This window comes from Notamacropus eugenii, chromosome 2 (genome assembly GCF_028372415.1).
Source record: "Notamacropus eugenii isolate mMacEug1 chromosome 2, mMacEug1.pri_v2, whole genome shotgun sequence".
Lineage (NCBI taxonomy): Eukaryota > Metazoa > Chordata > Mammalia > Diprotodontia > Macropodidae > Notamacropus > Notamacropus eugenii.
The window spans coordinates 2,510,996-2,535,865 of NC_092873.1; the positions used below are offsets into that span (position 1 = coordinate 2,510,996).

The 24,870-nt window shown below is 40.5% G+C and overlaps 1 protein-coding gene and 1 pseudogene across 2 annotated transcripts in view; one reads left to right on the forward strand and one right to left on the reverse strand.

Moving 5' to 3' along the window:
• Window positions 1-259: 259 nt before the first annotated feature.
• On the reverse strand, window positions 260-2,664 carry LOC140522047 (DENN domain-containing protein 2B pseudogene; annotated as a pseudogene).
• Window positions 2,665-13,471: 10,807 nt separating this feature from the next.
• LOC140524245 (fatty acid desaturase 2-like protein FADS2B) overlaps window positions 13,472-24,870 on the forward strand; it is a 50,644-nt gene continuing 39,245 nt past the window's right edge. For both annotated transcript variants that reach the window (XM_072638622.1, XM_072638623.1), the window contains exon 1: window positions 13,472-14,076. In XM_072638622.1, coding sequence (XP_072494723.1) covers window positions 13,747-14,076 — 330 coding nt within the window. In that variant the 5' untranslated portion in view covers window positions 13,472-13,746. The remainder of the gene's footprint in view (window positions 14,077-24,870) is intronic.

The following is a 24,870-nucleotide window of genomic DNA, read 5'->3' on the forward strand; positions in this document are numbered from 1 at the left end:
GTGGTTTGGATGAGACAGTCAGTTGTACGTAAGTGACCAATCATTGGCACCAAGTAAGCAAAACTTGATCCATGCTATGGCATGGTCCTCCTAGAAATATAAAAATATTTAACACCATTCTCCTTACTCGTTACAAAACCAGTTCCAAAAACTTGCAATAGATTATTTACAAACATGCATCCTGGGACATCCTGCGCATGGATGGGGCTTGGCAGCTATGGTCAGCAGGGGTGTAGGAGGCAGGAACTCCGTGTCAGCATCAGAGGAAGGAGACCCCATCTTCACTGCCCCTGGCTCTGTGGACACTGGGCTTTCTGATAAATCTGATCAATAGTCTCCTGGTGGTGAGGGAATTTAATTCTTGTGAAAGATTGTTGCCCAGGCCTTGAAGAAATTTATTCATCCCACTCTGCTCTGTATCGGGAAGTTCCTCTAAATACTGCTCCACTCACTGCTCAAACAGGCCCTTGGCCCAACACTTCCTCAGCTCTCTTTCCTGGATGAAGACAGCAAACATCTGGGACTCAATGGAAACCTCCAGAAGTGGAGGATGCTCTTAAAAGCCACAAACTTTTGGAAGACCTCCCACTGGAAGGCTCTTTCCCCCTTCTCATTTTGAGCTAGGAACAGAGAGTAGTGCCTGATGGTTTTCACAAAAAAATGAATAAACACCTCAGATACCAGCCCATTAAGGGTATTACACTCATCATCGGAGTCATTATCAGAGTCCTGGGAGATCAATTCATTCTTTCTCTCCAAGAGCCTGCTCCAGAACTGCCTGTAATTTCCTAGGCAAAAGAGTGCCCTCATTATCCAACTGTCAGATGAACCGATCAGATTCCAGAAGCTGGGAACACAGGGATGAAGGAGTGCTGCCAGGAGAAGGGGAAGAGCAGGGCTACCACTGCATGGGAACAGCTGGACAGGGTGCTGAGTTTGTCAGCAACAAAGATGACACGCAGCTCCCATAACAGCAAGGCAAAGATACGGATGATCTGGTTCACGATGAAGCAGGTGAACAGACACTCAAAGTCCAAATGTTCCTGGCGCCAGTCCATGGGCTGCAGGAATTCCAGAACCTCATTTCCTGAACTAGGCAGGAAGGTCTTCACTTTCATAGTTTTTCCTGGAGCAGGGAAAGGTAACTCCATGAGACTCCTCATGAAGGGGTACACCAGAGGAGCCAAGATCCCTCGATGTCACTGCACCTCATCGAGAATCTTGGAAAACAAGGGGAAGCAGCTGAGGCGTCTGAGGACGCAGTACACCTCTAGGAGACGAGGCCCTTTTCCACTTGCCAGAGTAATTGCCTGCAGTAGCCAAACTGGTGGCTGCCATCCTCCCCAGTGAGCATGGAAGAGGTTTCACTGCCAAAATCAGAAACAGGAAACCAATCCTTGGCATCAGGAAAGCAAAACTGGGGCATGGCTTTCAGCCTCTCCTCAGCCTCCCGCATCAGGGAAGTAGGTGTTTCTGCACTGCTTCTTCTTCAGTGATACCACAACCAGGTACTCAAACAGTTCTCCCTCCTTCCGTTCTATTAGCTCCAGTTCTAGCATCTAGTAGCTGGGTGGTCGCTTCAGCATGGACTGGATGTGGACTAGGCGCTGGGTGTGAGCTTTAATTGATTGTCAGAATCACTCTCACTGATCTCATCTCTCAGTGAAGTGGTCTCAATGCTAGACATAGACAGCTTCTTTCAGTTCTTCTTGTCCCTTTTGGCATTATACATGGAAGTGATCCTCTGCACAAGTTGGAGCGGTGGGCTGTTGTACTTCCTGTCCTGGGAGTTGATATCCTGTGCAAAGAGTCTAGGGAGTTCTCAGACATTTGCTGGGATTTTTGTCTGGCCCAGCGACCCTTTAAGTCCACATCCTCATATGGATTCTCCCTGGGCAAATCTCCCACAATGGCTTCGTAGGCATTCTGTTCTAAAATGCTCTTGTATCCAGATTTGTGGTGATTCTCAGTACCATTCTCGGTGGGGGAGGAGGGGTACAGGGACTGGACACTGGACGTGTCCTCAAACTCGAAGGATTTTCTGCTCTGGGACTTGTGGTGAAAGCGGGAGTCTTTCTTGAGTCTCCTGGTGACCAGAAGGTCTGGGGTAGAGGGCAGAGGCGGTGGAGCAGCAGGAGTGAGAGAAGGAGGTAGACCATTGCTTGGCTTACTCTTGGGAGGTTTATCAGCCTCATACTCAAAGGTGCATTTAGTTTTAGGGACAGGGTTAACGTCTAGGTCAGGGGGGTTCTCAGGGAGCCCCTTGTGGGTGAGAATTCTTCGAGGTGGCTCCAGGTTACTGAGACCACTGCCCTCATTCTCTGGGGGTGGGTCTGCCTCACCCTCCATCACAAGAGCAACTGCTCCGCAGCAGCTGCCACTGGGGCTCCCTGATGATTCCTCCAAGGTGCCCAGGGTGGCGGTCTTCCTCCTGCCTCAGTCCACACTGTAGCAGCTGCTGGGGAGCTGGGGGAGGCCCCGGTCAGGCTGCTGCTTCAGGGCCTGCTCAGTCTTCTGGATGTGGCTTAGTGCCACAGCTCTGTAGGTGATGTGGGAACTCTTGTTGGCAATCATGGTCATTTCAGCTCTCCTCGAATCAAAGTCCTCAGCTTGTCCGTCCAGGCCCCGTGGATGGCTTTAGTCCACAAAGGTACTCGTGGTGCTGGAGTCAGAGTCTGGACAGTCTCTCACCTTCCTCTGCCGCCCGCCCGCCACAATCTGGCCATCTGCAGAAGCGCCTCCCAGAGACAGAGACAGCCCACAGGACAGGCATCCACACGCCCAGCTACAAGCAGGACTCTGGAGGGAAGGCAAGCAGAGCCAACACAGAGCTCCAAGAAGATCTGGACATGTTGAATTTAAAATGTTTATGAATGTCTAATTTTAGGTTTTCAATAGGAAGATGAAGACAGGAGCACGCAGTTAAGAAAGAGGTTAGGGCTGGACAAGTAAACCTGAAAATCAACTGCACGAAGGTCATAGTTGAAACCATAAGAGCTGATAAGATCACAAATAGAAATAGTATAGAGAGGAAAGAGGACTCAAAAGAACAATTCTTTGATAATGCCTTTTCTAGAGGGAAGAAAATATGAAGAGATTCATGAAAACATCGCTGCTATATTCAAGACTATGAAGAGTCATTGTGTGGAAATAGTGCAACTTCTCTAGAGGAGGAAGAATGTTTTAGACTTATATAGACTTCTGGGCTTTGCAGTTTTTCACTCCTAATTTTGAAAAGGATAATCATGTCCCCCCAAGTCCCCTCTTCTTCACACCAAACAGTCCAAGTCCTTCAACGAATCATTGTATGATACCATCCCTGGTCTTTTCACTATCGCTAAACACCCACCTCTGAATATGTTAAATTAAGTGAATATTGGTTGTATGCTGATCATTTTCATACTTAGTTAATTTTGTATCATTAGTTTAAGAATGTTCTTTAATATTTTAATGTGCCTTTGGGACAGCTAAGTGGCGCAGTGGACCAAGTGCCATGCCTAGTGTCAGAAAGACTCATCTTTCTGAGTTCAAATCTGGCCTCAGAAACTTACTAGCTTGTATGACCCTGGGCAAGTCATTTATCCTGTTTTACTGTTTCCTCATCTGTCAAATGAGCTGGAGAAGAAATGACAAACCACTCCAGTATCTTCCATGTCTCACAATGAATTCCACAGTTCTTCAGGGAGACATTGAGAATGACCTTGTATCATTTCTTCTAACCTCCATGTGAGTGCTTGCCTTGTGTGAATTCTCCATAAAAGAATCTTTTAGGCAAATATACATTAGGCATTTGAACAACGTGTTCAGCCCATCAGAGTTGTACTCTCCACAGTAGAGTTTGAATACCTGGTATCTCAGTTTTGAGAAAGGACCTCAGCGTCTGGTACCTTATCTTGTCAGGTGAGCTTAGAATCTTCCTAAGACAATTCAGATGGAAGTGGTTCAGATGGTGCTGGTAGACTATCCAGGTTTCACAAGCATACAATAATGAGGTTAGTACAACAGCTCTGTAGACCTTCAGTTTGGTAGGCAACTTAATGCTTCTTCTCTCCCACACTTTCCTTCAGAGATTCCCAAACACTGAACTAGATCTGGCAATGTGTGTGTGTCAGTTTCATCATATATATGTACATCCCTGGAAAGTATACTGCCAAGGTAAGTGAACTTATTCATAGCATTCACAATTTCTCCATTTGTCATAAGTAATGGTTTCATGTATGGATGGTGTGGTGCTGACTGATGCAGAACCTCTGTTTTCTTGTGGCCAAAATTAGCACAAGCAGCAGAAAATTGATCCATACTCTGTTGTATCTCAGTCTCAGAGGCTGCATTGAGTGCAAAATCATCTGCAAACAAAAAGTCATGCACCAACCCTTCCTCTACTTTAGTCCTGGGTTGTAGCTTATTCAAGTTATACTATCAGTATGGTAGCTGACCTTGCTGTCATTTTCATCCTTGTGAAAGGCATCCAACAACATTGCTAAAAACATCATGCTAAAAAGCACGAGAGCAAGCGCACAGCCCTATTTCACTCCGTTGGTGACTGGGAATGCACAAGAGCATCATTCATTATCCAGAACCTGTGCAAGCATGCTGTCATGGAATTGGAGTCCAATACTAACAACCTGCTCTGGGCAACCAAATTTTGCTGAGATCTTCCAGATGTCCTCACAACTGACAATGTCAAAGGCCTTGGTCAGATCTACAAACATTGCACACAGGCCTCTGTTCTGACCCTGGTATTTCTCCTGGAGTTGTCAGGCAGCTAGCACCACATTGACTATTCCTTGGCCCTTTCTAAAGTCACACTGGTTCTCAAGTAGATGACCATCTTCCAGGTGAAGGATCAGTCCATTAAAGAACACTCTCTCCTTAAGAGAGAGATCCCCCTGTGATTGTCACAGGACAACCTGTTTCCTTTTCTTCATAGAGATAGACAATGGAAGCATCCTTGAGCTCTTCTGCAATAATCTCCTCTTGCCATATAATCTAGAAAACTTCCAGCATCTTCTGTATGAAGAGTGGACACCCTGCCTTGTAAATCTCAGCTGGAATATGATCAGCATCAGGCACTTTGCAACAAAAGAGGAGCCCTAATGATGTTCAAAACCTCTTCTCCTGTTGGAAATTTTGTTAGGAAGGGATTGACTGCAACCTGAGGTTTATGGTCAATGGCTTCAGCATTAGTTGATGATGGTCTGTTGAAAATATTATGGAAGTGTTCAGCCTATCTCTCCTTATCACTAATCAATGTGGCCCCATCAGCACTTAGTAGTTGAGATGCACCATAGTTCCTTGGCCTATATATAGCCTTCAGGTCATCAAAAAAGTGTTTTGGATTGTTACCAGCAGCATAAAATTGAATTTCATCTGTCTCCTTACTGAATCAAGAATCCTACATCTCTCTAAGCTTCACTTGTACTCTGCTTCTGATGGATTTTAATGTTGCCATCATGGAAACAGACACATTTCATTTAGTAACTTTTGAATTTCCCCATCATTGTCTTCGAACCAAACCTAATGTTTGTGAGTGTTCTGACCCAGATGAGTAAATGTGGTAGCATACAACAAATCTCTGAAAGCTGCCCCACTGTTGCCAACTATGCATTGGCTCAGCTTTCCCTCTAAGTTAAAAGCAAACTGTTCACACATGGAGAAGTGCTCTAATATGTTGATATTAAGTCTCCTGGTAGTCATCCAAAAGACTTGATCAAGCTAATTGAAAGTTAGTACAGACTATCCCCAATTCAAGACATCTCTGAGGTCCAAAGTAGATTTTCTAGAAGTCAAAATTCCTTATTTCACATCACATTTGGAAACATCTCAATATTCTGTGAGAAAACAAACTTTTATCTCAAAAACATATTTTGCATTTGTTTGAATATAGAGGAGAGTTGTCTGAGAGTCAAGGCTGAATCCAGGTTCTGGGACTACTAAAGAGAAATGCCTAGGGAGATTATCAGAATTTTCAAGGACTCTAAGAATAGATTCTTCTGAAGTTCTTATACTAAGAATTATTTTCATATCTATTTTTTAAAAAGGAAACAAAACTTTTCCATGTTGGAAAGAAATTTTCATGCAACATGTGTGTTCCCTCTATTCTGTTCAAAAACTTTTCCAGTGTCCAGAAAGGATTCAGGGATAGAGGGATGAAAGTTACTTACTAGAGCCTTATAGGCAGTTAAGATAAAAATAGGCATTCATAGAATCGTAGATTTAGAAGAGCTGAAAGGGACCTTGAAGTCCTGTTCAAGTTCAGTCTTGTAATACCAATGAGGAAACTGAGGCCCAGAAGATTTTAGTGACACATCCAAGGTCAATAGTAAGAGACAGAACCTGGAATTGATTCCAAGTTCTCATTATAGATCTAGTGTTTTCCCCATTTCCCCCATGATTGACTCCCATCATCAGCCTAGATACTTGTGTTGGTCAATAGAACTTTATGTCTTTCTATGCCCTATTCCTTGGAGCATGGAGGCCACTTTATACTGGCCAGCTCATGATTTTATTTATTAAATGTCCTAGTAATCTCTTAATATCAGTGCTGAACAGGAATCTAGAAGTCATAAAGAGGAATCCTGCACTGAGATATGTCTAATAAAGGATTGTCTGGGGTCCTCTGAAAGACCTCTAGTGATGGGTGATCTGCTATCTTCCAGGGTAGCTCAGTTTCCTCCTGATTCCTTCAAATTCTCAGGAAGTTCTGACACATCATTAGAATGTAAACTTCTTAAGACATCATTTCATTCTCTGTATTTTGTTCTTCAGCACCTACCACAGTACTGGGCTCACAGTAGATATTTAGGAAATGATTCTTGATTGATTAGTTAATTCAATAACTTCCAACCTTTGTAACTTCCAATCTCTGTAACTGATTCTGTGACTTCAAGTCGGTATAACTTCCCACTATGGCTCTCCCAGCTCCCCTCCTCACTCTCTCAACTTCTCCCCTTCCTTAGCAGCTGTCTTTCCCCAACTTTTATATCCTTCCCCTTGACCCTTTGCTTTCTATCTCTACTTTATATGTTATCCTCTCCAGAAGAATGGCAGCTCTTGAGGACAGGGACTGGCTTTGGGGGTTGTATTTGTATTCTCAGTGCTTACTAAAGTGTTTACCACATAGTAGGTGCTTAACAAATCATTTGTCTATCTACATATCTAGATGTACATGTATCTGTATATGTATGCATGTGTGAATCCATGTATCTGCCCATTTATACATATATGTATCTGTATATACTTGCATGTATCTATACAACTGTATACATATGTATGCATTTATCTTTTCATATATATATATATATGTATGTATATATGCATGCATGTATCTAGCATCTCTATACCTAGTTCTATTCTCCAAGTTCAAGTAAAATAAACTTTAACCCTCTTCCATAATGACAGTCTTTCAAATAGGATTATAGATATACATTATAAATATGCTTGAATATAGCTATTATACCATGTCTCCACCCTAGTATTCTCTTCTCTAGGCTAAATATCCTTAATTTTTTCAACTCATCCTCATACAGCAGGATCTGGAGACACCAACCTATTTGCCTTCTTCTGAACATCATACAAGTATGAATGCCCTTCATTAATTCAGGACTGTTTCCCTCCAACAAAGTGATTTCTTCCTGGGTGCTTGGTGGTCATGATTCAACATTCAATGGCCAAGACTGTGGTTTCATGGAGAGATGTGGTTGGTAGTTACTACTAGTAATCTCTAACCATGGCTGCCAAAGGAGGGTGACACAGAGACCTCTGGTGCCATTGTTCACCAAGAGGAATTTGTTTGTGATGTATGAGTATTCATAGACTTAGATCTACTGCTTATATGAACACACACTAGCCAAGCCAAACCTGCTGCTTCAACAGCAGATGAAGAAGATTCTCAGGTATTCCTAAAACCAGAACTATGAGAACTCAATTGTAGAGGGCCAGTACTGATGAAGTTAGGAATGTGAGGTACTGTCCAGGTTTTACTGGAGACTTGTACTAAAATGAAAATGTTTTTAACTGTCCTAACTATTCACTGCGGCCCTAGTTCAATGGTCAGTCAGGACTACAGGGTAAAAAGATCTTAATGGTTCTAATTTTTACTCAAGTAAACTTCACTTCTGTGTCCACTCCTTAAAAACTTCTTTGAAAGAGGGCTATGAATCTGCCAGTTGAAGTGATGGAGACTGGAAAAAGATCCAGCGGTTCCTAGTCTCATCCTCTCTACTGGAGAGTTCAAAGCCTTATCTCTTTTCTCTTTTTCAGATCTATGCATTTTCCCAATTGCCTTAGTGCCAAATAATACAACAAATTCTGACCTGCCTCAAACATCCAGTTAAGAGTGACATGTTTCACTTAAAATATGACCAGAATATCTACCTTTTGGTTGTTTCCCATTAAACAAAAATATTTCTCTCTTAGGAGAGGCATGAGATAATTAAATGTTAGTCAGTCTGTCTCTCTGATATGAGGGGAAAAGTTTTCTTGATTTCTTCTTGTCTTTCTCTCCACCTTCACAACCTGGTCAGGGTTAGAAGGTAGAAAGAGAGAGAGAATTTTACGAATGACTTTCCAACAATTTTCAAAACTTTTATGCTTCCTTAAAGTTTGTACCCATGTTATTCTCCTAGTGGACTTTTTTTAAAGCCCCTTTAAAACTGCACATACGTTATTTCTTTCTATTTCTGATCTGAAACTGCCTTTATCAATCATATAAACAAAATAGTATAAGATGTGTTTCTCTTTTTCTGTCTCCCATCCTCTTTTCTGCTGCAGCAGCAATCAAAGAGAGGGGAAGAGGGGAAGGGAAAGAGATAACTGCATTCTAAAGTCCGCTGCAATGGAGCTGGCTGCATTAACACACAGACACATGCACACAGAACATGTAGAGACAGAACACATATACAGACAATGAAAAGAAGAATCCAGAAACTGAGAAAAGAGTGTCAGAAGTCTTCTGCATAAATCAGACCTTTGGCTTGGCTCTCTAGACCAAGTCGGGGCTAGGAAACATGTTCTTTATGGTCTTCCTCCTCTCTGGTACGAGAGGTTGCATCTACTTTTATTCTTTTTGTTGCCAATGGTACTTGTTCTAGTCTCTGTAAGCATATTTTAAGCACATTCCAAATTGAAAATATTGTAACAGGAAAAGTGCTTGGTCCAACCTCCTTATAATATTCACTCATTTGATTGCCTACCGTTTCCCATTTTTCAAGATCTATAGTCCTTTCCTTGGGGAACCAAGGGCAACATTCCTGTTCACGCTGGAGAAATTCCTCTAATTGTGAAATTGTAATCAATACATCACATTCCTTAACCAGCTTCTTTAACAGTTTTAGATAATATTCCCTGCCTTTACTATTTGATTTTGCTTTTCCTATTTTTTCTTTAGTTTTCCCAAACTTTCTTTTGTTAAAGCTGCTTTTTGTTAAACTGTTTGAGACTGCTACCCAGCTCAATTTATGTTCTTTAATCCTCACGTTAGCCTGATGAAATATTTACAACAAAAGTCTCCCTTATCTTGTTCTATAATCCTGATTGCAGTTCTGTGACTGCAGACTTGTGGTCCCAATTGCAGTTCTGTGACTGTGGACTACACTTCACTTGTAGTCCTGATTGTACAGCGATCTGTCTACCAAGGGCCACTTACCACGTCCCTGTTCGGGAGCCACCTGTGACTGATGCTAACGCAGGCAGCCGCAAACCCGGGTGAGTGTGAAATGAAAAACCATGAGCCAGGAGGGACTCTGAGCAGAATCCATTTATTGATCTAATAGTCCAGGTTTATATACTCTCTTACAAGCAAGCAGGCAGGGTTATTCCCATGAGAACATTCAAGCAAACAAGGTTATTCCCAAGAGAACATTTTTAGTTTACTTCTTTTACTTCCTAATCTTAGCTCCTCTGGCAAGACAACTTTGGGGTGCACAGTCAGGGTCAGGACTTTCTCATCTTTGCATATCAGGAGTGGGATGGTGAGCCAAAATCCTGAGACTGTTAGCCCTCATGCTAGTACAACTCTCAAGTAAAATCTGGACAGTACTTCACATTCTGGACTTCATCAATACTGGCTTATGCTCAATAATTCAATCCTTGGCCTGCAAGCAGAGCTATCAATCTTATGATGATTTCATTTGAATAGACAAGTGACCCAAAGGTTTCTAGAACATGGGGGTGGAGGTGGTAGTCCAGCAGTAACCAATGTGTATTTGTTTTGCAAGTAAGCAAAAGTCAGTCAACAAACACTTAAGAAACTTCTACTATGTGTCAGTGATGGGGATCCAAAGAAAGGCAAAAAACAGTTTATGCCCTCAAGAAGCCTATATTCTAATGTGGGAGACAACATGGAAATGCCTAGGTACATAGAAGATACACACACAGTCGATGAAGGTAATATGGAAGAGAAAGGCATAAGCAGTTGGTGAACCAACATAAAAAGTGGAGATGAAGAAATGTTCCAGACATGGCACAGAGATGAGAGATGGAGCATTGTTCTTGAGGAACTACAAACAGGCTGTGTGCTTGATTCACAGAGTACATGGGGGGAGGAAGGCATAAGAAGGCTGGAAAGATGTGAGAGGCCAGGTTAAGAAGACTTTGAAATGCCAAACTAAGAGAGGCTTTTTCTAATGGATTTAGGAGAAAGCTCCAGTGGTGTTCACTGGTGAGTGGCATGGTCAAATCTAAGATTTAAGGGAAAAACAAACCAAATCAGTTGGAATAAGTCCAAGTACCCATAGTGCTTAGGCTTTTTCCTATTTCAATTTCATGACATCAAATTGCTATAAGATTTTAATGCATATATCATATATATTCAATTACTTCTTATAGAAATCAGTTGACTATTTGAGGATTTTTTGAAAAAGTGCCCACAGGTGACTAAGGATAAGATTTGCAGCTAAAAATGGTTGGTTGTTTTTGTTTTTGTTTGGGGCAGGGGATGGGAAAAGAAGGTTGTGTGTGGCTAGGTTGGACATCAGGCTGTGCTTGGACACTACATTCCCCATAAGCTTGTGTGGTAGTTCACCAGCATGGTGATGCTTGTCCACCTACTAAAGTTTCATGAGGAGGAGGATATTGTCATGCAGACTTATTTATTTATTTATTTTTATACTCAGAGGATGGAAAAGGTGTCACCCAGAACAGAAAACAACCTCAGAGATGGAAAGACAAAAGATGGGGGTGGAAACAAAGAACAGTCAGATCTCAGTGACTTAAGAGAAAACACATAGAGCAATCATGGGTGATGCTGCACACAACAAGCAAAGGAAACAGTGATAGGGAACATCAAAGGCATCCATCATTGTTTTTAGGGTGTGGAAAAAGCCCAGAAATCCTGAGATCTGTGGAACAATTCCTTACAAGCTCTCAAGGGTGGTCAAAGAAGTATTTCCTAACCCATTGGTTGTTCACTCATTCTAGTCATATCCAGAACACTTCATGACCCCATTTGGGATTTTCTTGGTAAAGATATTGGAACATATTGTCATTTTCTTCTCTAGCTCATTTTACAGATAAGGAAACTGAGTTGAACAGGGTTAAGTGTCCTGCGCAGGGTCACACAGCTAGTAAGTGTCTGAGGCTGAGTTTTAATTTGGGTCTTTCTGACTCCAGAGCTGCTGCTCTAGTCCTTGAGCCATCTAGCTGCCCTTCCATCCCATGGTGCTGGGGAAAGAGAAGGGCTAATTGGAATCACCTTGGAGATGATAATAGTACTTAACAAATAGGGCTGTTGTGAGGATCAACATAGGAAAGTGCTTTGAAAACACTAAATAGATATGTAAGTGTGAGCTATCATTATAGTTATCATTAAATCATTATTTCTACTATCCCACAGTTGCCCCTTGTCCATATGTCACTGTATCCATGGTGCAACTCAACTGCAGTTTGCAAAAAAACAAAAAATGGTCTGGAAATTTTTTAAAACTTAGAACAATGGCTAGCACTTCCAAAGCACTTTAAACTTTGTAATGTACTTCATGAACATCTCATTTTACCTTTAAATCTATTCTGGGTGGTAGATACTATTACTATCCCCATTTTACAGATGAAGAAACAGACTTGCCCAGGGTCACACTTGCTAGTATCTAATCTGGATATGAACTCAAGTCTTCCTAAGTCTAGGACCAGCACTTTGTCCAGTGCATCATCTATTTGTCTGAAACTTCAGTTAATATTCCATCAGTTAGAACAAAGAGCAGTTTTGTATCCAGCATCCTTATTTCTATGATTTCTTTTCCTTCACCAAAAGTCTTCCAGAAGGGATTGAGGCTTATTCTCCCAAAATCTATGGGGGCTTTTTTTGGGAGGGGGGGCGGTGTATGTGCCCATGTGGGTTTTATTGGAGGAAAACTCCTGAGTTTGGGATTTTTTTCCCTGAGATCTTTCAGGAATTGCCAATTCAGTCAAGAAGGAGAAAAAACAGAACTATCCTATCAAAACCAGGAGGTTTTTGGTCCTGGAAAACCAGGAGGTTTTAAACCAGAGGTTTAAACACCCTAATTAAAGAAGAATTTAAGGTTCCTCCTTCCCACATCACTAGGGGCCAGTCTTGAAACAATCTGCCTGAGTCACTCTGAGAGGGGTGGAACAACAACAATATAGCACTGTAACAATATCCCCTATACGGTGACCCTTCTCAGAGAACACAGTCCTACCTGTGAGTCAGCTACATCCTGAGACCACCCTCATGCTTAGGAAATGCTTTGCAAAGATGAGCAGACTAGAAATGTTGCCATCCTTTGCTTTTCTCTTTTCTCTCCTGCCTTCTCCTTCTCTTTCTGAACCTCCTTTTTTACCCTTCTTATCTCTTATTTATTCATTTGTTTGGTTTGTTGATTATTTATTTATTTGTTCATTTGTTTTGATCTCTTTCTCCCCTTTCCTTTGTATTCTTAGTTGTAGAAAATAATTCTCTGGATCAGATCAGATTTTGAGCTGGGAGGGGACCTAGAATTAGACTATTCATTTTGACTCCCTCATTTTGAAGATGAGAAAATTGAGACTGAGAGAAGTTGAAATAGCTTGCCCACAGTCACACACCTAGTTAGAATCCATTGAGCTGCCTCTAGGGAGGAGGAGGGAGGGATAGATTTTAAAATGAAGATGACATTAAAAATAAAGTATAATCAATTATTCAAGAAAAAGCTAGAGACATTCCCAACAATGAGAACATACAAAAACAGGACAATTTCTAAGTTCTTTGATATTTCATCACTCTCTAGAAGTGGAAAGTCTGGATGTAGGAAGATGATTCAGATCTTGGGTTGCTCCTTTCTCCAGCCCTTAGAAAGCACAGGTAACCACCCATCAGGAGGCAGTTCCAGAGAATCGGGAGATTTCAGCAAAACCTACTCCCCTATCCTGGCCAAAGTTCAGCTACACCTCCCCACCCCTACACCCACACCCATCTGACAGACAAGGGTTAGGATTGGTTACTAAGGCTTTGGCCTCTGTCAGAAGCACTAAAAGATGATCAGGGAAGATGCTGAGAGGGAAACAGTCAGTCAGAGAGGAAGGAGGCACATCTTTCCATGGACTGAAATCCATCCATTGAGGAAAGAAAAGTGTAGTTACCTTCAGGGCAGGATGCAATGCTGGAGGCTGGGGGAGCAGAGGTACAGAAAGGCTGAAAAGAACTTTCCTAAGAACAAAAAAGGACTTTCTAGACAAGGGTGAAGGGTGGGTGTGGGAGCTTATTAAATGAGAGCAGGATTGAAAAAGGCTTAAGGGTGAACCTAGACAGGCATCATGGGGCTGAGAATGAAGGACTGGGCAGAAAAAGTGAAAGTCAACGGGGTGCATGAGATTAAGAGATGCTCGAAGGCGAATGGGAAAAATGAGATCAACGGGAAAGCAGTCGCCAATGGTCAGCCTCAACTGAGGCAGGAGGCCAGAGACAAGCCTATGGCAGATGGCAGAGGACTGCCAGTGTACAGCTGGGAGGAAATCCAGAAGCACAACCTGAAGACAGATCAATGGCTGGTGATCAATCGGAAGGTCTACGATGTCACCAAGTGGGCAGACAGGCATCCAGGAGGTAGCCGGGTCCTCAACCACTATTCTGGGGAAGATGCTACGGTAAGGAATGTGGAACTGTAGCTTCAAGAAACCCTTAGCAGCACTCTCTCTGTGTGACTGTGTGTAAGTATGTGTGTATGATTGTGTATGTATATGAGCATGTATATGTGTGTCTAAGTGTGTGGGAGAGTACATATGAGTACATGTGTGAGTGTGTATGCAACTTTGCAAGTATATCTCTGTGTGAGTGTGTGTCTGGGAAATGCATAACTGTGAATGTGTGTGTGAGTGTGTATGTGTCTGAGTATGTGTGAGTATGAGTCTATATATGAGTATGTGAGTATGTGTCTGAGTGTGTGTGAGTACATGAGCATGTATGTGAGTGTGAGTGTTTGTATGTGTGTGAGTTCTTCTGTATGTATGTGAGTGTGTACATGAGTGTGTGAGTGTTTATGTGAGACTTTGTGAGCATACCAATGTGTGAGCATGTGTCTGAGGTGTGAGTGTGTATGTGAGTTTGTGAATGTCTGTGTGAGTACATGAGTCTGTATGTGTGTATGTGAGTTTGTATCTGAGTGTTTAAGTATGAGTGTGTAGTGTGTGTTTGAGTGTGTATGTGAATTTGTATGTGTCAGTGTGCATATGTGTGAGATCATGAATGTGAGCATATGTGTGAGTGTGCCCATGAGTATGTGTTGCTCATGTGTCTGTTGGGGGCTGGGGAAGGGGAAGGCAGAAATAGTTCAGCCCTTGGCCCAAAGGCATAGCTAAGACATGTTTAGGCTTGAAGCTGTCTCACCCATTCCAAAACTGATCTTGTAGGATTTGGCCCAGCCAGAAACAGGAATGTAATAAACCGCCAGGCTTAAAAGTGATTTGTAGTGTTTGGGTTAATCCTATAATCAGATAAAAGGAGCACTGCAGATCAGCTAGAACATGCTGGTCATTTTACAAAAGAGGAAACTGAGGTCCAGATAATAAGCAGCACAAGTGGGCCTTGAACCCTTTGTCTCCAGAGTCAGTGCCCTTTCCCTGTGCCACCCTTACTGCCATCCCACACACTTACTCTGGAACCACTATACGTTTAATTTCTCTGAGCTTTTGTTTCCTCATCTATAAAACGGAATATAATAACACTGAGCTCATAAAGTTGCTGTAAGGATCAAGTGAGAAAATAATAATAATAACCATTGAAATAATGTTCTAAGAATTGCAATGACAATCCTAAAGCAGCTTAGAACTTAGAACTTCAAGTCCGGAGGACCTGAGTTCAAATTTAACCTTAGACACTTACTAGCTGCATGACTCTGGTCAAGTCATTTAACCTCTGTTTGCCTCCACTTCCTCAAACGTAAAATGGGGATAATAACAGTACTTACCTCCTAGGGTTGTTGTATGGGTCAAATAAGATAATATTTACAAAGGACCTTGCAAGTGCCTGGCACACAGCAGGTACTGTATAAATTCTCATTCCCTCCCTCCCACTCCCTCAAAGCATTTTCAATAAATTACCTCATTTGATTTAACCAATATCTCCATTTTATAAATGAGGAACTGAAACTTAGAGAGGTCAAGTGATTTGCTTAGGATCACACAACTAAGTCATTTCTTGAGGCAGAATTTGAACTCAGGTCTTTCTGACCCTAAGCTGAGCACTCCATTCATTGTGTCATCTCATTGCATATCAGGAATCTATGTAAAACACTTTGCAAACACTCAAATCACTCTGTATTGTGTTTGTATATTACTGAGATATTATTATTGCCTTCACCCTGTGGTGGGTGATCATGACAGCAAGCTTTAACCCCGGGAAGCAGCACAGTAAGGTGAGGATGGAAAAGGCCAAAACATCTAAGGGATTTGAATAGACCTTACAAAATATTGGTATTTTGATAATTTTTAACAACTGGCTCTCTGGTAGGGAAAAAATGTACATAGGATATACTTTTAAGTTTAATCTTTGTTACTGACATTTTCTCTATCACTTCCTGAAGTCTAGACAATCAACAAAACAGTACATCTGCCCCTGATTTGACATGTTCACAGTGAAAATGTAACGATCTGGTTCAAGTGGGTTAGAGCTGGCTCCAGCACACCTCTGCCTGTACATGATCAAGAAAAATCTTCCTTCCTCATCTCAACTCTGATAACTTAAAAGAAAAGATGGGCATCGTTGAGGTTTTTTTTTTTTCAAAGAGCATGTGGCTAGAATCATAGAATACTAAATCTGGAAGAATTTCAGAGATCCTTGTGAAGTAATTAGAAGAATATTAGATTTAAAATCAGTAGACTTGAACTGAAGGATTCAGGCTTGGTTACTTAACAAGCATGTGACTTTAGATGAGTCATTTCTCCTCTATAAGGCCTCATCTCAAAATGAGGGGGTGGGATAAGCTGTCTTTGGTGTCCCTTCCAGCTCTGAAAACTAAGATTCTCTCTAGTTCAGGCCTTTTCTTTTATACTCAAAAAACTGAGATCCACAGAAATAAAGTGACTTGAGAGTCATCGTGACAAAACTTGGATCCTGCCACAACATTAGTTATAAGACTTAAGAAAACCAGTTCTTTTATCTAATTCCTACTCTTTAAAATGAGAAAGTTTTGTGTTAATGTCCCTTTTAATGTGGTTCAGTGAAAACAAAATCATTTAAAATAAAATCAGAGTATCTGGGTTCAAATACCAGATCTCCTACCTGGTGTGACCGTGGGCAAACACATTCCCTTTCTAAACTTTGGTTTTCTTCTCTGAAAATGAAGGCGTTGAACTTTGTTCAGCCATCAGTCACATCTGACTCTTCATAACCCCATTTGGGTTTTGCTTTATTTTTTTTTTTTAAAAGATGCTGCAGTGGCTTGCCATTTCCTTCTTACAGAAGAAGGAACTGAGGTCAACAAGGTTAAGTGACTTCCCCAGAGTCATACCATTAGGAAGTATGTGAAACCAGATTTGAACCAAGGAAGATGGAGTCTTTTTGATTTCAGGCACGGTGCACTGTCCACTGTGCCAACTAGCTAGCTGCCCAGGGGTCTGGACCAGATGGTCTCATAAGTTGGTTTGGACTCTGAGTATATTATCCTTTTCAGCTTGAACGTTCTGTGGTCCTGAATCTCTCATAACCGGTTAGAGGCAAAATCATCAAGAAACCAATTCTACTACCATTCAAAGAGGGGAATTCCTTTCTCCCACCAGCCATCAGTTTCACTCAATCGGTCCAGCCCCAGAAGGGAATATTCTTTGGCTTTGATTAGCCATGGAAGCAATAGACTTCATCCTACCATTTTGCATTTTTATGATTTGCTTCGCATTATTTGCATTTACTTTTGCATTATTTTATTTGCATTTATTTTTGCATTATTTTCCCAAATTTTCTCAATTTATGACAGGTGGAGAGAGCTTAGAAGGAATGCATCATCAGTGTGATAATTTTTCTCCTTTCCTAACACACCCTTTTTAAATGTACCACCCAAAGAGTGACTTCTCCCTCTAATTACTGTACTTATGGAATGGATTCCTAGAAGTGTCTCTTATATGTTTGCCTCTTGGAGAGTGAGAAAGCATTAACATCCCCCATTCATTAAGATGACAGTGAGATCTCTCCCATATATTTCTTAAGGTACTTAGTCTAGGAAACATGCCACCCATCTACCTTTATGTGGTGTGACAGTGAATGGAATGAAGGACTTTGAGTCAGGAGGAATAGGGTTTGAATCCTACTTTAGAAACAGGAATGTGTTCTGGAAGATCTGGCTTCAGAAAGTCCCTTCTAGCTCAAATCTATTACTTAGGATCATAAGGTAAATTCTCAATTATGGTTAAGTCAAGATGACAAGCATTTATTCAGCATCTGCTAGGTGCTAGGCATTGAGCTAAGTGCTGATGATACACAGAAAGCACCCCTCCAAAAAAGTCTCTGCCATCATAGCATTCACAATCTAATGCCATAAACAATACACAAACAAGATACATATAAGGTAAATTGGAGACACTCTCAGGGGGGAAGGCACTAACATTAGTCAAAAGATACTGAGTCTCAAAGCAGGGACTAGGTTGTGCATTGGATAGAGAATCCAGTCTGGAGTGAGGAAAACCTGAGTTCGAATGCGGCCTCAGACACTTACTAGCTGGGCAAGTCATTTAACCCTGTTTGCCTCAGTTTCCTCAACTATAAAATGAGCTGGAGAAGGAAATGGGTTTTCTTTGCCAAGAAAACCCCCAATGATGTCACCCAAAATCAAATACAACTGAATAACAATAAAATGGTATGAGACAACCCAGGGTTGAAAGTCAGTCTCTTACTACCTTTGTGACCTAAAATGGAGGAGGGATAGGATTAGATGGTTTCTGAAATCTCTTCCAGATCTAAATCTAAGATGCTAAGAGCCATCTTCCATCCACATCAACATACCCTGGATTCAGATGGCTCTGGAGGAGAAGTGAAGCTGGTAACCTGCACAGCCCTCCCTCACTCAAAACAAAGTCAAGTGCAAGTCATGTCATTATTTCTCTGATGGCATGGTCTTCTTCAACAATGAAGGATGGACACATACATCCTAATTAGGAATCCGTTATGTACATGACTCTGTACAAGGTCAAGTGCTTTGTCCAGCTAGAGGGTACCTGAGGCAGGATTCAAACTCAGGTCTTCCTGACTCCAAGTCCTTTATCTACCCACTGTGCCACCTCACTGCCTGATATTAATATGAGCTTACATTAAAATATGGTGTGTCCCAAAAGTCTTCACACAGTTTTAAGTTCTAAGGTTTGGGGGACACCTTGTAGTGCTTTCAGGTTTGCAAAATCATTCACATACCTTTTCTTTTAAGCACCATAACAATTTTGTAAGATAGTGGTTACAGAGATTCTCCTCCTCATTTTCTAGATAAGGAATGAGACTAAGAGAGGTTAAGGGGTAGATGCATGATCATTGTAGGACAAGAATCTCTCTCTTCCTAGGTCCAGGGTTCTTTCCACTATATCCCAATTTCTTGTACATTTCTGCACCTTTCCATGAGGAACTTAACAGAAAGGTGAGGCCAGTAATTTAAATGTGAGGGCAAACTGCAAACCACTGATTCTCAATCATAAATTTTGAGATTCTGGGCCATTGAGATCATCTAGTCCAACCTGCTATGGCAGAGAAAAGAAAGGCCAGAGAGGGCAGAGAACTTGCTCAAAGTCACAGGGCTAATTAACGTCCAAGCCACAATGAGAAGCAGGTCCCCCAGCTCCCAGGTAGACAATACTCTTGATTCTCAGTATCCCAAATTGAAATATTCCAGGTCTCCCTAGGTTGGTTCTTAATTTTTCATCTGTGGTATACCTCAGGCTGGTGACCTTCTTCATTCCAAGGCCCTCGGTTTCCATAACATTTCTCTATAACATCACCCATCCATTGTCACCATGACCACCAATAACCAGTTTTTCAGGATGTCTGGGCTGATGCCTCAAGGAAATAAATCTTATAGAATACATTTTGTGGTACTTCAGATTTTCTTCATATATTACTGAAATCATGGCATCACAGGCTCCCAGAATTAGAAGGGACCCCAGAGACCCTCAGAGCCCAGCCCATATCTGACCAAGAATTCTCCCTCCAATATCTCCAGCAAGTGATTATCCAGTCTTTTCTCCTTCTTCTTCTCCTTCTCCTCCTCCTCCTCTCCTTCCCCTTCCCTCTTCTTCTTCCCTTTCCCCTTCCCCTTCCCCTTCCCCTTCCCCTTCCTCCTCCTCCTCCTCCTCCTCCTCCTTCTTCTTCTTCTTCTTCTTCTTCTTCTTATTGTTATTATTATTATTATTATTCCTCAGACAAAGAACCCCTGATTGGCTCGATAATAGCTGGACTTTATATAGTGCTTTAATGTTCACAAAGCACTTTATATACCTTATGTCATTTGGTCCTCACAACAACCTGTGAGGGAGGTGATATTATTATATCCATTTTACAAATGAGTAAACTGAAATTTGCTTGTCTATTTGTCTGAGGTAATCAAAATTTGAACTCAGGTCTTACTGACTCTAGGTCTAGCACTCTGTTTATTACATCACCTGACTCTAAAGGAGCAAGAGAAAAGCCAGGATTAGAAGGGGCTGGTGGAGATCATGGAATAGGAGGTTGGACTTCATGGGATAAAAACAGGGGCAGTGAGTGGTCTTGACAACTGTTAGGGAGGAGGTCCTATTGTTGATTGATGCCCAGAACAATTCTCTAAGCCCCACCCCTCTACATACAAACACAACTCCACCTTAAATCCTGGGTGACTCCCTAAGAATTCTCACTTCCCAATAGAGAAACACGACTTGATGAAAAGTCCTAAGGACAGTACGCTAATCCAGGAGATGAAAGCTAATTTCAACCCCGCCCGTAGACAAACTGGATAGCATACCATGTGAAGTCTTTCTGAGAAAAGAATCACAAGAACAAAAGCTAGATGGAATAGGGTATTGGGCTTGGGATTAGGAAGTCCAGAGTTTTGGTCTGACAATTACTGGCTCTGTGACCCTAAGGAAGTCACTTAACCTCTGTGATCTTCGTTCTTCCCTGTAAGTTATGAAGATCAGGTGATATAATGCATGTATAGAGCCTTGAAAACCCTTGAGAACTCCCTAAATGTGATCAGCAATTATGTTGTATTTATCTAGTTCATTTTCAGAAATCATAGTGTAATAGGAAGAGTATAATATGCAAACCCAGGTCTTTGGAGTCAAAGGTGTGGGTGGTTCTGACTCATACTAACTATGTGACCATGGGCCAAACATTGAACCTGACTGGGCTTTAGTTTCATCATACGTAAAATGAGGATAAGAAAACTTGCCACTCCCCCTTTCACAGGAATATTGCCAGGAAATTATTAACTGTAATTTGCATTCAAATTTTCAAAAATGCAAACTAATTAAATGCTCATCAGAGCCTTACTTTATGCAGAGTATTGTGTAAAGATCTGGGAAATTTCAGTTTAGAAAAGACAAACTTGCAGTCTCATGCGAAATTCAACAGTCCACAAGCATGCATTGAGCACATACTATGCACAAGGTACAGGCTAGGTGTGGGGGATGTAGAGATAAAAGAGAAACTTCCTGCCTCAAGGACCTTACATTCTATTGAAGGAGGCAATATATAAATGTATATGTAATACATGTATTATATATACATGTGTGTGTATGGCACATATACATAATAAAGATATTAGAGAGGCAGTCAGTGAGTCAACTAGGATTTAGGGGCAAGCAGTGGCATGGTGGGTAGAGTTCTGGTTCTGAAGTCATGAAGACCTGAGTTGAAATTCAGCTTCATATTTTTGCTAGTTGTGTTTATGGTTGTTCAGTTGTATCCAACTTTTTGTGGCCCCATTAGAGGTTTTCTTGGCAAAGATACCAGGATATCTCTTCCTTCTCCAACTCATTTACAGATGATGAAACTGAGGCAAGCAGGGTGAAGTGATCTTTCCAGGGTCACACAGCTAGTAGGTGTCTGAAGCAAGAATTGAATTCAAGAAGATGAGTCTTCTTGATTCCAAGCCAAGTGTTCTATCCACTGTGCTATCTAGATCACTTAACTACTGTTTGCCCCATTTTCCTCATTTATAAAATGAGGATAATAATAGTAGGGTTAGTGTGAGGATTGAATGAGAAAATTGAAAAGCACTTAGCACTGCACCAAGTGCATAGTAAGAACTTCATAAATGTTAGCTATTATTAAGTACCTACTGTGTGGCAGGCTCTATACCAAGTGCTCTATACCAAGGGACATAAATATAGATAAAAAAACAGACTGTTATCTCAGGAAGCCAGCCTACAGTCTAACGGGGGAGATCACGTAAAAAAAAAAAACCTCTGTATAAACAAAATATATATAAGATGAGTGCAATAATAGGTCTGCTTGACCAAAGAATTTGTGTCTTGATGGCCAATGCTTTTCCCTCTTGGACACCATACAGTTTGCAGCATGGATAATACTCAAAGTTTTCTCATTGCAGTTGTTAGTGCCCCTTTGTCATCTGGAGAAACTAAGTTCCTTCCACACAATAATGAGGAAGTGAAATATAAACTTATGGTTTATATATAATACTCCAGTATTATGAGTTTGTTGAAAAAAATGGGAGGGGACATTCTATAGGCTTCCCAGTAACTCATTCCAATATCTAGCAATCTCTATATGAAGATATTCTCCTGAGTGGTCCAAATGTCATTTTATATTATTCCATAATGTTAGAAAACTTTATTGTATGAGGAACAAACAAATTGAATGTAATTTATATTACTCCTGTTTTGTTAGTAATAGCCGCAGCATCATAGCATGAAACAAATTAAAATTAGTCCTTTCTCTCTGGAAAGTGATCAAAATGATGGTATGTACCTTCTGTAGAGCATGCTTGATCTAAAGTATGTTGGCATTAATAGTCACAATTAATTCCAGGGTCAAGTTAGCCTCAATTTTCAGAGAAGACTCTGGTGAGGGGAAAATTGATGGTGTTACTGTGACAAAATGTTTTCCTCCTTGGAGTACTTTTCTAAGAGTACATGGGATATATTAAGATCCTAAATGGTCCCATTTGAAAGGTTTTCTAAGGCCCTTACTTCTACCTTCTCTAGCAATTTGTTCAGCTCAAAATTTTCTCTTTACATTCTTTCTGTTAGGCACCCAAAACTAAGAGAGGGAAATTTAAATTTTTTCCTCTTGGGGATACAAACCTTGCAGTCATATTGCTAGGTAAAAGGATATACAGTTTTATAGCCCTTTGCGTATAGTTTCAAATTTCTCTCTAGAGTGATTGTTGGAACAGTTCACAATTCTACCAAGAGTACATTAGTGTCCCAATTTCCCAACATTTATCATAATTTCATATTACCAATGTGATGAATGTGAGATGGTACCTGAGATTTGTTTTAATTGGCATTTCTATAATCAATAGTGATTTAGAGCATTTTTTCATGTGATTACAGATAGCTTTGATTTCTTCATCTAAAAACTGCCTACTTATATGCTTTAACAATTTATCACTTGGGGAATGACTTGTAAATTCTTATAAATTTGACTCAGTTGTCTGTGTATTTGAGAAATGAGGCATTTATCAGAGAAACTTGCTGTAAAAAATATGTTTCCCAGTTTTCTGCTTTCCTTCTATCCCTGTTTGCCTTGGTTTTGTTTGAGTAAAACCTTTATAATGCAATATCATGAAAATTATGTCTTTTACACCTCATAATCCTCTTTTTCTTTTGTTTCATCATAAATTCTTCCTTTCTCCATAGATCTGACAGGCAAAGTATTGGTCCTCTAATTCTCTTATGGTATCACCCTTTATTTCTAAATAATTTACCCATTTTGACCTCATCATGGTATACGGTATAAGCGTATAGTCTATACCTAGTTTCTGCCATGTTGTTTTCTAGCTTTCCCAGTAGTACTTGTCAAATAGTGAGTTCTTGTCCCAAAAGCTTGGATCTTTGGGTTTGTCAAACACTAGATTACTATGGTCATTTCCTACTGTGTATCATTCTATTTCTTAGTCAGAGCAGATAGTTTTGATGATTACTGCTTTATGTAGTCAGAGATCTAGTATAGCTAGGCTACCTTCCTTCTCACTTGTTTGTTTTCATTAATTCTCCTTGATTTTCTTCGTCTTTTGTTTTTCCAGATGAGTTTTGCTATTATTTTTCCTAGCTCTATAAAATATTTTTGGTAGTTTGGTATGGTACTGAACCAATAAATTAATCTAGGGAGAATTGTCATTTTTGTTGTATTTGCCTACCCATGAGCAACTGACATTTTTCTAATTGTTTACATCTGATTTTATTTGTGTGAAAAGTGTTTTGTAATTGTGTTCAGTTTTGGCAGGTAGACACCTAAGTATTTTATATCATCTATATTTTGCTTTAAATTGAATTTCTCTATCTCTGTCTGCTGGACTTGGTTGGTAATATATAAAAATGCTGATGATTTGTGTGGGTTTATCCTTCAACTTTGCTAACGTTGATAATCATTTCAGCAAGTGTTTTTAGTTAATTTTCTACGATACTCTAAATGGATCACCATATCACCTGCAAAGAGTGACAGTTTTGTTTCCTCATTGCCTGTTCTAATTCCTCCTATTACTTTTTCTGCTCTTATTGCTATAGCTGACATTTCTAGTGCAATATTGAATAATAGGGGTGATAATGAGCATCCTTTCTTCATCACTCATCTTTTTGGGAAGATTTCTAGCTGATCCTCATTACGGATAATACTTGCTGATGGTTTTAATTAGATTCGATTTATTTTAACAAAAGTTCCATTTATTCCTATATTCTCTAGTATTTTTAATATTTTATTTTGTTAAAAGATTTTTCTGCGTCAGATAATCATGATTTCTGTCGTTTTTGTTATTGATATTGTCAATTATTCTTATAATTTTCCTAATATTGAACCAGCCTTTCATTCATGATATAAACCCCACCTGGCCATAATGTATGATCCTTATGATGTATTGTTATTATCTCCTTGCTAGAATTTTATTTACCATTTTTGCATCAATATTCATTAGGGAAATTGGTCAGTAGTTTTCTTTCTCTGTTTCTGTTCTTCCTGGTTTAAGTAGCAGTACCATATTTGTATCATAAAAGAAATTTTGTAGGACCCCTTCTTCACCTATTTTTCCAAATAACATATATAGCAGTAGAATTAATGGTTCTTTAAATGTTGGGGAGAATTGACTTGTGAACTGTCCTGGCCCTGGGGTTTTCCTTAGGGAATTCATGGATAGCTTGCTCAATTTCTTTCTCTAAGAAAGGATTATTTAATTATTCTATTTCCTCTTCTATTAATCTGAGCAATTTGTGATTTTATGAATATTCATCCATTTCACCCAGATTGTCAGGTTT